Source organism: Pocillopora verrucosa, chromosome 2, assembly GCF_036669915.1.
Source record: "Pocillopora verrucosa isolate sample1 chromosome 2, ASM3666991v2, whole genome shotgun sequence".
NCBI lineage: Eukaryota > Metazoa > Cnidaria > Anthozoa > Scleractinia > Pocilloporidae > Pocillopora > Pocillopora verrucosa.
The window spans coordinates 6,037,258-6,049,084 of NC_089313.1; the positions used below are offsets into that span (position 1 = coordinate 6,037,258).

At 37.1% G+C, this 11,827-nt stretch overlaps 1 protein-coding gene across 1 annotated transcript; it reads left to right on the forward strand.

Moving 5' to 3' along the window:
• The first annotated feature begins 4,679 nt into the window (after nucleotides 1-4,679).
• LOC131773211 (protein NipSnap homolog 1-like) lies at nucleotides 4,680-11,234 on the forward strand. The gene is given in 11 exon segments (XM_066162702.1): nucleotides 4,680-5,031; nucleotides 5,786-5,831; nucleotides 5,987-6,081; nucleotides 6,711-6,781; nucleotides 7,390-7,530; nucleotides 8,230-8,261; nucleotides 8,492-8,586; nucleotides 8,933-9,016; nucleotides 9,491-9,534; nucleotides 9,536-10,662; nucleotides 10,694-11,234. Coding segments are annotated over 10 exon segments (849 nt in total). The 5' UTR covers nucleotides 4,680-4,811; the 3' UTR covers nucleotides 9,557-10,662; nucleotides 10,694-11,234.
• The last annotated feature ends 593 nt before the right edge of the window (nucleotides 11,235-11,827 follow it).

Here is an 11,827-nt window from a genome sequence, read left to right on the forward strand (position 1 = left end):
TGTTGACTGAGATAATTGAGCGACGCGGGACGTAAAATATTCAAAATTTGTTGTAAGGTGGCTGTTGATAATCGTAACATTGATGTTGAGCCAAAAAAAAAAGCGCATTCTCTATCCTGTTTACCCTCCACGAAGCTCTTCACCAAAATGGCGCGACAATTTTTCGAGGACGGATATTAAAATTTGAAAGAAAATAGTAAACAGAACTTGAAGCTATCAAATAAGTAAGCCCATTACAACCAGGAACAGCTGCCACCTTTTGGTCATTTACGTACTGAGTAGAAATGAATTGAATAAAACCGCAACTGGAGGTAAAACCGTCTGAATTGCTCAACTTACATTGCACAGTCGGGAGTGACGCCTGCGTGTTTGAGGAAAAAAGACGATAGAATTTAACAGCTATAAGAAACTAAGCTGCATAGCAAAAGAAAAAAAAAAGTGAGAGAACTTTATTTACCATCTATTTTCCTTAACAATCATTGTCTTTTTGAGAGAACAAGAGAAATTATTTGTTTACAATCGAACTGACTTTTAGGCGTCAATTCTGTGATGAGAAGTCTTTTTCACGCAAGTAATTGCACAGCGCTTTGTTTCGATAGTCCTTGACGTGACGTTTTTCTATACCTTTGACTATAGGGGTGTTGGATACAGAAAGGAGTTATTCCTTCGTTTACTTTTCACCATCCCATCGATCGGTTTTACATTATCACCCTGTGTTCCTAATTATAACAGGATGTATTGTTTCTTCGTTTCTATGGGGGCTTTTAAACAGGGTTACTTTAGCTATGTAAAACTCAATTATCATTTTCGAAAGCTATTAGTCAAATTTTGGTAAAACAACCAATTGCAGAGCAGCAGTTTAAGGCTGTTTAAGATGCAATTAACGTCAAATTGGTAATTTAACTCAGGGGTGATTAGGACGCAGAAGCCAGCATTTATCTTCGCACAGCAACAGCTGTATTCAGCGTGGAAGTTGAAAATAACCAGTTTAAATCTGGCTCTCTAGAATTATCATTATCTTTTATTATTTGGGTGCGAGTGCCCGGCGGAGAACTTCGTTTAATTTATGCCACGTCTGGTGTTTTGAATTCACGATCATTATTCATCTTTAATGTGAAAACAAGACTCATTAAATTTTGCTTAAGAATAACCTGGCGTATGGATTAGACAGGCATCAAATGATAGAAAACAATTTTAGCCGAACTGTTAACGATGGGAACATGGCTTCATCATGAGTGTTAACATTAGGATTAAAATCGTTTTTTCCTTCTTCCTAAGCCATTTGACGACCAGTCAAGCCAGACGTGAAAATTTTCGCTTCTCTTGTTAAGAACTCAGCAATTAGAAAATTGTTTTGGAAATGTGTTATCAAATGAAATACCTAAACGAACGTAAATTGTCATCATAGAGCGCTCGGTTCGGGAAAAATTATTCTAAGTTCCTTCCTCACAGCCTGTCTTAAGCCTTTTTTTCTTCCAATGATTCATCGACTCATTCATTTTTAATACTTTCTTGTTACTTTCCCTTTTTCCCCTCTCTTTTATTTGTTCACTTGTCCGCCCTATTTTAAATTAACAGAGAAAAAGCGTAATTAAACTATATCAGAAATGTTTATTCAACACCCCATGTTGAAAACGAAACGTACAAAAATGGAAAATTGGTAAAGAAATTTTCAAACGGGTATCATAAGTGATACGTGTTTGGATTGGTTTTCCTCTCTTACATTTTGTGAGTGGCCTCTTGTGATATTTATTATTTTTCTGAAGGCCACTGTGATTTCTTTGGTTATGGTGTTGGTAAGCTTAATCAAAGAACGCTCTAATTCACCAACAATATCTTGGTAGATGAGGCTTCCTATGGCTGACACTCACAAAGATTTGAGTGAAGAGATGATAAACTGTATTCTCTTGATGGAGTGTAATTTAAGAGTTACGTTTTTAAAGCGCCATCATTGTATGAGTTGTCTACTTATCATGTTTTTGCATAGTTAATTGTCTATGTAACATGTCGTTGATTCAATCCTACGCTTTTTGCACAAATACTTGAAACATTTGACTACAGTGGCGCTCAAATGGCGTTATTCGCACTCACCTAAACCCTTGTCAAAATTTCTTACGCCGCAAAACCATTTTCTAAGCATAGATAATTTCATTTTATTAACTCAGTTGATAATGTAAATTGGCCACCCTAAAGAGTTTCTAAATCTGACGTTTCGAGCTTTAGCCCTTTGTTTCGCTCTGACGAAGGGCGAACGCTTGAAACGTTGGATAAAGAAACTCTTTACAACTCAGTTGCATGATACAACCAAATTGTCTTGATTTACAAAAGGGGTAAGTTTCTAAAGAAACTGGTGCTTCATCGGTGGGAGATTGAAACAGGCCACTTTGGTCTTATCAACTAAGTTGATAACGTAAATTGGCCACCGTAAAGAGTTTTAAAGCTGATGTTTCGAGCGTTAGCCCTTTGTAAGTGCTAATGGAGGAATTGTGGGTTGTGTATGTTTATATGCAGAAAATGGAGTTACGCTATTGGTGTAAATAATGTGACGAAAAAACAATAACAAATTAGTCGAATGATAAGCACTTTTCATTCAACTAATGCGTGGTTGTGAAGGTGAAACGTAAGAGAGGATGGAATGCGATCGGTATTCTAATTCCAAAACGTTTCCTATGTTTTTGACGCGAAAATTGTCCTATAGGTTTCACCACCACAGAGCATCCAACCCCTGTCCACTTTGGTGCTGACTGTCGATCAATTCAATTTGTTGGGCGCCATGGTGGCTCGCTTGAACGACAGAAACAGGATAGCCACATTTATCGAAAAACTGGCATATCCCCTCTAATTTTTTGGGAAAAAAGAAACTGGGAGCTGGTCATTGTGTTGGTCCCAGATAAACCCGTGAGGTGATAAATAACTGACCAGCTCCCAGTTAGCTTGTTAGCTTAGTTGGTAGAGCGCCGCACCAGTATCGTAAACGTCATGGATTCAAATCCCGTACAGGTCTGACTTTTTTTTCAGGCCTCATTTTCACTACTGCTCAACTAGTGTTCATAACTGCGAAGATCGCTTCAATATCCTTTTCCTTATCAGCAGTTCACATATGTGATTTTCATATAATGACAATCAAAATCAGAATCGTCACTGTATAAACGACGAAGTACAAGAAACTGTGAAAAAGACATGAAATTCTTGACGTGTGATGGATGCGAAGATGAATACTCAAAGTAAATATGGGTGTCTTTAGGTTTGTAGCCTAGTAAACACTAGTACATAGACCGTTACCTTCAATTGAAATTTTGATTCTAGAAAAGCCAAGAAGTGTCGGAAATATCCCAGGTATATTTCAGAGCCGGGTGAAGGCAATTGGCGGCGGTTAGAAATTGAGTGAATTTCCCTCTGGTAGAAGACGTTGCGCCGATGCAGTCTTCAATGTAGGGACCGTAGCCGAGTGCAGGTTTAGTTCCGTTGTTTTGACTAAAAAATTGGTGTTCGATAAAACCTATCAAAAGATTGGCGTAGCTGGGTCCCATTTTGGTTCCCGTGGCTACGCCATTAGTCTGTTTGTAATAGTTGCCACCGAATGAAAAGCAATTGAGTGTTAGTGCTAGTTCGGCTACACGGAGTAGTGTTTCAAAGCTAGGTTCCTTAACAGTGCGTGGATCGAAAAAATGTTTGATGCAGGAGACCTTCGTCATTGGGGATGAGAATTTAAAGAGATTTAATATCCACAGTGAAAAGAAGATTGTGATGGCCAAGGAAATTAAAGTCGCGCAAAATTTCAAACGCGTGTTGGCTGTCCTTAATGAATGATGGTAAAATCAGACATTATATACTTTGTCGTACTCCCTCCGGCGCAACACCACAGTTTCTTTAGAAATTTACTCCTTTTATTCCTCTCTAAGCATACCCAAACACCTTTAATTTCAAAAGGGATAAAAAGGCCGGTGTCCATGTTATCTTGAATGACAGACTTGTTTATTAGGATATGAGCAATTTTCATAAGCGTCAAAAGTAATCCTTGATTTCCCTGGTTTCACCTTACTCCGCTCTGTGATTGGTGCAGAAAAACCCGCATCACCCAAACTGAAACCAATCACGATCTTGGTCGCTCGCGCCTCAAGAAGTTTGCCTGTTTTTTTTTACTTCTCTTTGGCTCCTTGTGATATTTTCCTCCCCTCTGATTGAGTGTTGAAATTACTTTGGTACTCTATCAAAATTTCTCTAAATACGATACTTGGAAATGCCATCCTAGCGGGGTGCAAGGTAGTCCAAAATTCCCTTAAATATCGATTAGAAATTCGAGAGAATGTGAGTATATTACTGCATCGCGACAATTGTCCTATAAGTTTCACCACCGCAAAGCAGCCACCCCTGTCCACTTTGTCTTTTACTCGCGAAAAAAATCTTACACCTAAAAATTCTAACTTGTGTACGGTCAATCCCTCTCCTGAAAGGAAATGGGAATGACGGAAAAGACTCTGAGTTTTTGAGGGGGGAGGGTGGCTCTCCATGGGAAGAATTCGTGAGGTGGCTGTTTGTATCGGATTCGGAAATCTTGTAAGTCGGGATTTTCCGACCCTTTGTTCTTCTCAAAACCGCTCGATGATCCTTGTCGCTTTGAACCCCGAGAACTCCTAAGGTGTCCTGTTACTTTTCGCTGACTGCTTTTCAGTTTCACGGCTAATCTATTTTGTTCTACAATACCACAATTTTCACTATTAAAAATGTCTTCGTGACGGCCACGTGAGGAAAGTCACGAGCCAGCGACAACAGAATTAGTTGAATCAGCGTCGTGCCTATTCAAATTCAATATGGCGGCGATTTCAGTGGCCAAGCGAGCAACTTTGCTCTTTCGAAGATCAATTTTACCTGGTAGAGAAGGGTTTGTATCAGTCAGAGCTCTGTCGGTTACCAGCGGCAAAAGAAAAGAGGAAAGTTTTTTTTCAACCCTTTTTGGATCACAAGTTGAGAAGCCGACAGACGCGCACTCGAAAGTTTTGACGGAGAAGGAAACCCTCTATGAGTTTGAATGTAAGTTTTATTTGTACATTTTTTGTAGTTCATCACTTAACAGTGGTTGTAATATTTCTAAGCCTTATTTGTAGTTCTAGCTTGCTTGTAATCACGAAAGTGTCAAAATTATATGAAAAAGGGAAGGAAGTTTAATTAATGGAACATTAAATCGAGAGTACTGAGAGTACTGGCATTACTGAAATCAGGTTGATCCCACTGAAAACATAGATGAACTGCAGAGCAAAGCTTAAAAGAAATTAATATTATTTGCAAAATATAGCGAAGAGAGTAAAATATAAAAATACTTAATTACTGTTGCAGATATTTAATAATACGATTCTAGCAACTCTTATCAAACTCGTCTGTGGGCTCAAAGGAGTGATGGTGGGGAGGGGGGGGATAAAATTTTAACTTCGACCACGAGTAATGGAAAGCGTACAATATTAAATTGGACAAGGACTTTCAAGGTGCTTTCTTTAGCTAACAGGAATTTGAAAAGGCTGTTGCAGAATTTCATGAGAAAGCATGTGGACTCTTACAGAGCTGGGAGGTTGCAGGAGGTGACAGTAGGGGAGGGTGGAGATTTCGGAGGGCTACAGATAAAGTGAACGTTTCCAGACTTGCTATTTATTTTGAATCAATTCCTTCAGTCCAACTTGACATGCATGCCAATCAACATTTATTTTCTTGCTGGCTTGTCTTGTCATTTTATTCTGAAACCATTGTGCCCTTCCCCATTTAACAACCTCTGTGTTTTGTGTCTTCTTTGTAGTCAATGATGTAAAGCCTGAGTGTATTGAAGATTATGTGGGTCTGGTGTAAGTATCTCATTATGAGAACAAGGCTTTTATTGTAGTTGTTGACTACCTTTGACCCTTCCGTTTTCTCTCCTATTTTATGCAAAACAGATGAAAGAATTTTCCTTCATGATCTTCAAGTAGTTTACAATATTTTTGTTATGAAATTGTTTCAGATCAGAGTTTTTACCAAAAATTAGTGAAGATGATCAATTTCCTGGTGAGTTGGTAGGAGCCTGGACAACTATGTTTGGAAGACTTGATCAAGCAAGTATGTAAAACATTCAAATATTAACCTTCTAAACCCTAATATCAGTATCTCTATTCTCGATACTCCTCTCTATATATTTCCTTTGGTACTGATAAGGAGAATTGATTAACACTCAGAGCTTCTTAGGTTGGCAATTATTTCCATTATCATTATGAATGATTCAGCAGAATTCCTGTAAGGAGAAATAACATGCTTGGAGCTCTCATGGTTTAAAGGGTGAACATGTTATTTGGTATCCAAATTCAACAGTTTCAGGAAAATTTCTTGAGGAATGTTGATGTTAAAACATCATGCTGTGATATTTCTGCTTCATGATTGGTCTAGTAAACTGAATCGATTGCAAAAGTTTGGCTTCTTTTTTTAGCCACAGTTACACCCCCCCCCCCCATGCCATCACTAAAGAGTCTTACTCTTTTACACCCTAACATCAGTATGCATATTCTCTACACTATTTGAAAGGTACTGATAAAGAGAATTTGTTCAGTAATCAAGAGCTTCTTTAGTGGGTAATAATTTCCTTTCTTCTCTTGATGTTAATGTTTGATTCAGTGGGATTATAAATTACATGATGATAACTCTAGGGAGTCAAAGGGTGAAGAGTTTAAATTGCTTTTTCGTATGGTTTTTAGTTCATTTTTGGAAGTACAGAGGAGGGTTCAACTCCGTGATGAAGGCTAAGCAGTATGTCAGAGAAAACAAGGTTGGTAAATTTAATTTTTTTACTTTTAACTGCCCCTATTTCTTGGTATGGTGAAGGCTATGAAAAACTGAATTTTTTCAGAAATACTTTAGAAATACTAAGTACAATGTATCTTACTGTCAAAGTAAGAAAACAGTTTCTCAGTCAACCTCTCCTTTTGTCCTACCATCATGAAAATGCAGTTAGTGGAGACCAAGAAGTCCTTGTCCAAGAAGTTTTGTTGAAAATTTTGTTTATATTAAAGCAATTTGAAGCACACAACTTTTGATATCTCTTCACTAATATCAATGTAAACACAATTCTGAATTTCTGCTTTTTACATCACTAGAAAGGTACAGTTGCACCTTGTCAACTGGCTTTCACTGTTTACACCCAATTATTGGTATGCATATTCTCCATACTGTTCTCTGTACATTTCCTAAGGTGTTGATCAAGAGAATTTGTTGAACAATCAAGGGCTTCTCATTTCCTTTTTTCTTAGGACCCTAGTGTTTGATTCAGAGGTGATATTACAGGGAGAAATTAGCTGCTAGTCATTCTTAGTGTTAAGGGGTTAACAGCAGAAGATGCATTGTAAATGTACTAAAGATTTTGGCTTCTCTCTCCAGGAGTATCTTGAGTTTGCAAGAAAGAGACGAACCATGTTGAATAACAGGGAAACTCAACTTCTCCATGAATTCACCTTTTTTGGTGAACCAGAGGCACGAGCCCCAAGCCATATCTATGAACTGAGAACATATCATCTTAAGGTAAAAGACCTGTTGCAGAGAAGGCTTTTTTTTTCGAAAACAAAATCAATTCCTTTTTTGTGCATTTATTAGCTGTGGAAAATTAATCTAGAAGGATTCTCAGACTTCAGTCTTAGTTTTTATTGGTGTAAACAATACCCTCATGTTACAGTAATACCTAGGCTTTTTAAACACTTTTTTTCTGTTTTATAACCACTTTTAGGACCAGTTAATTATTTGCATTCAGGTGTGATTGGTTTTAATGGGTCACATGACCAAATATGCCACAGTAAAAACTGTGATTCTTATAATGTTAGTTCAGAGAATTTTGTATTGGATCAACTAATTATCTCCAAATTGATATTTTTCTTTATTCTCATCACTCATCTGGTTGATATTGTATTTAATATTGTAAGGAGAAATTCTGTCCTGGTCACTTGTGGGAGTTAAAGGGTTTAAGCTAAGTTAAACATTTTCTTTAATCTTTTCTTTTAATGGAAAGCTGTCTGCTTCTTGAAATAAACAATGTGAAAAAAAAAATATAATTTTCATGCTTCACTGTAAGAGGCATTTTATCAGAAGGGATCAATATATGTATATGTACTTTTTCCACTCATGTATTTGAGTGAGTAAACAAAACTGTTGTTTATGAAGTATGTTTGCATTTCAATACCTTCATATCCATAAACTGCTAACCACTTGTTTTTCTGCAATTTTCAGCCTGGTACCCTTATTGAGTGGGGAAATAATTGGTAAGAAGCACAAAGGCATTCTTGTATCTTGGCTGAAATATTGCTATTCATAGGAAAGTTTAGGTCTGCAATGTCTAGCACAACTCTTAAGATGCTGTTCCTTTCCCTCTCAAATCTTGGTAGCAGTGTTCATACCCGAGCACTTTTTGTATCTTTTAGTGTTATCTGACATAACAAGTAGGTAAAAATTACAGTTGGTAAAGGTTTTGACTCCTTGTTTTATTTTCCAGGGGTCAAGCTATTCAGATTCGTCAACAAGATGATGATGCTGTGGCTGGCTTATTTTCCCAGATAGGAGAACTTTATGTTGTTCACCACATTTGGGGTAGGTCTTGTTCCACTTCACATGTTTTACAAATTCTGTATCATTGTGCAGTCCTTTCCAAAAGTTTGTCTGGGAACAATACTACCTTTGTTACAGCTACCTTTTAACCTTTAAAAAGTACATCCTTACCGTCAACCAGATAATTCTTACAATGTTAGTTCGGATAATTTAGTATTAGATCAACTAACTATCCCCAAATTGATATTTTTCTATATCCTCATCACTTAGATGGTTGATATTGCATTGATATTGTAAGGGGAAATTCTATCTTGGTCACTCATGGGAGTTAAAGGGTTAAAACATCAAACCTTTTATGAAATTATGATTTTTCATATATTTCATAAAGCTTATGAGGATCTTGCAACCAGACAGAAGATAAGGCAGAATATGTGGAACAGGCCTGGATGGGACACATGTGTTGCTAACACTGGTATGTCATGACCTTTATGAAATCATGGAATCTCTTTTCAGGGTTTACTTTGGGTTACAAAATTTTGCTCTCAATAGAGGTTTCCTGTCAGTTGGGATTGATATTTGTGTTTACTTCAATAAGGCTTTCCCTGAATCTGTTTCCAAGGAGTTTTTTTAAAGGAATTTTGAAAAGAAACAATGTTAGGCTACTTGCAATAACTCCTTGTAGGAGTTGCTGTACGAATCAGTGAAGAAAAAAAATTGGTAGCTGGCGCATGGAACCCTTGGAGTGATGCCCCGATTTCTGTGCCACACGCTGGAGTTAGGCACATTTTTAGAGGATTCTTCTTTCCCAAGGAGCAATCTGATCATAATTGTAATGAAAAAGAATTTCATTTGACCTGTGATGAAAATCAAATTTATCTCCAATCATTAAAAATTATGAACAGTCATTGATCATAATTTTAACACTTTTTTCCATTTTGTATTTTAGTTCCGCTGATTCGTCGAATGGAATCAAGAATAATGATTCCATTGGCCATTTGGACCTCTTCAGTAATCGCACAAAATTTTTGGTACTTTTTGGCAACATCAGGATTATAATACCACGTATACCTGTACTTTTGCCCTGCTTCATTAACCCTTTGACTCTCAGAGCAATCAATAAATAGCTTCTCCACACTGCTCTTGTACACTGGCATGCAGATAAGTATTGAGAATCACCAAAGTATCAACTATGGGAATATTTTCTGAGAACAGCCAACAGAGAAATGTGCTGATGATATAAGTTGAGAGAATTCACGCTCAGATCTTGAGAAGTAAAGGGTTTGCTCCACAACAATAGTACCAATTTCATTTATACCTTTTGATGCCAGAGACAAAAATTTATATGGTTTTCAGGGAGACCTTTTTTTTTTTTTCGTGATGTAATGGAGGAAAAGTCTGTGTAGAGGAACACAGCTAAAAGATAAATGTATACTCTTAGACCTACTGTTATACTCAGATGATTTGGGTTAATTGATTTTATAAAAAATGGCCTCTTTCTTGATGACCAATCACTACCTCTTTTATAAGATATGTGTATTGATTATGTTAGGAAAATTCAGGGAAAAATTATTGTCATATCCTATATATTTAGCACGTAATTCTAAACCTGGTCATTTGATCAGTATTACTCTAAAAAATCGCAGATAATGATCTTGTGATTCATTCTGATACTCCTAGCTCATTGAGAAGCTGTAATGTCTCCATTTTTAAGGGACTTGTGTGTGGGGTTTATGCCTGATTTGTGTATGTGGGGTAACTTTTTTTTCATTTACGTCTTTGAATAATTACTACATGAGCAATTATTTTTCTGAACCACATCTGGAATTTTATTTAAAGCATTTGTTTTCATGTGACATGGAAGTATGCTATTGGTGTTATCAAATGTTCCATTCTTCTTCCTGAAATATTTATTTGATTTCTTTTTCCCGTGTGAGGCGGTTTCGAGAGGTTTACAGTTCATAAACTGAAAGCGGGGCCATTCAGACCTTGAAAATTAATCAGAGAGCAGAACTGAAATAGTAGATGTCAATTTGTGCTATTCCACCAAATTAATGTCGAGTACAAAAACAAACGAATCTTGACTCGTTATTTACGAAATACGGTTAGATCGCAGCATGGGTGTGTTAGGGAAATCGCTCCCAACCAAAAGTTAGATCGCTCCAACTCGAAAAGTTCGATTGCTCCATCAAATAAGTTACTTCGCTACCATAATAAGTTACTTCGCTACCAATATAAGTTACTTCACTCCATGTAGAAGACCAAGGTAAAGGTAGCAAAACTCGTGTCTGTTAAATGTTAAGATGAAATTACTGGTCTTTTTATTCTTTCACGTGGTTGTGGATTGTAGACATGGGGAGAATCAAACGCAGCATTTAGCTATTACGACATGATTAGCGGATTGGTAAAAAACAAGATAGATATGATGCTATGAAAAGGTTGCCAATGATGAATTTACATTAGCTCGTTGAATGCAATATGTAAACTGTGTCATGTAACTAAAATTTCGTCACATAATTTTGTCAGAATGGCCTTGCTTCAGTCGATTCACGTATGTTGCTGGACTGTTTTTGCCTTTAACAGTAGCATGTGCTTGTAAACCGTTTTTCAGTGAAAGTTTTGAAGAAATGGGGGCGAGAGTTAAAGTGTGGTGTACTTTAAAGACACAATAAATTCTCTGGAAAAGTTTGTTACACAGACTGTTTATTTTTTATGGGGGGAGGGCGCACTTAGGTATATTTTGGTTAGTGTGAGCCGCCTGAGTCTTAAACTGAACCTCTTAAAATGAATTGACCACCGCAAAGAGGTTCTCAAGCTGTTCTAAGCATTAGTCAAACGCAGTCTTACCGGAATAATTCTGGCGTAGTCGCGTAAAAGACACGATAAGAAGTCGTGGGCTAAACCTCGTGTGCGGGGGACATCGGCAGATTGTCGTTCCAGAAAATTTCGCGCCAAATTACTGCGAATGACGAGAGAATTTTCTCTTTTCAAAAACATGATTGGTTTTTCAAAGTTTTATGGGACGTGGAACACGTTTAATTGATTCTTTTACAAGGTAATTTTTCTCTGTCTCTTCTTTTCTTTTGAGCACTGCAGGCGAGAAGCCATAGTAAAGTGATTTTAAATGTAGCGTCGCGACAACCGCTCTTGTTAGACACAAAACAATTTGTTTCAAAAGGCATACACTATTGCTCTCTAAAATATGACGTCTTCAATTATCTTTAGTGAGAGTGTCGACCTACGAAGATTCTCTGAAACAATTATTAAGTAACTTCGGGTCAAAATC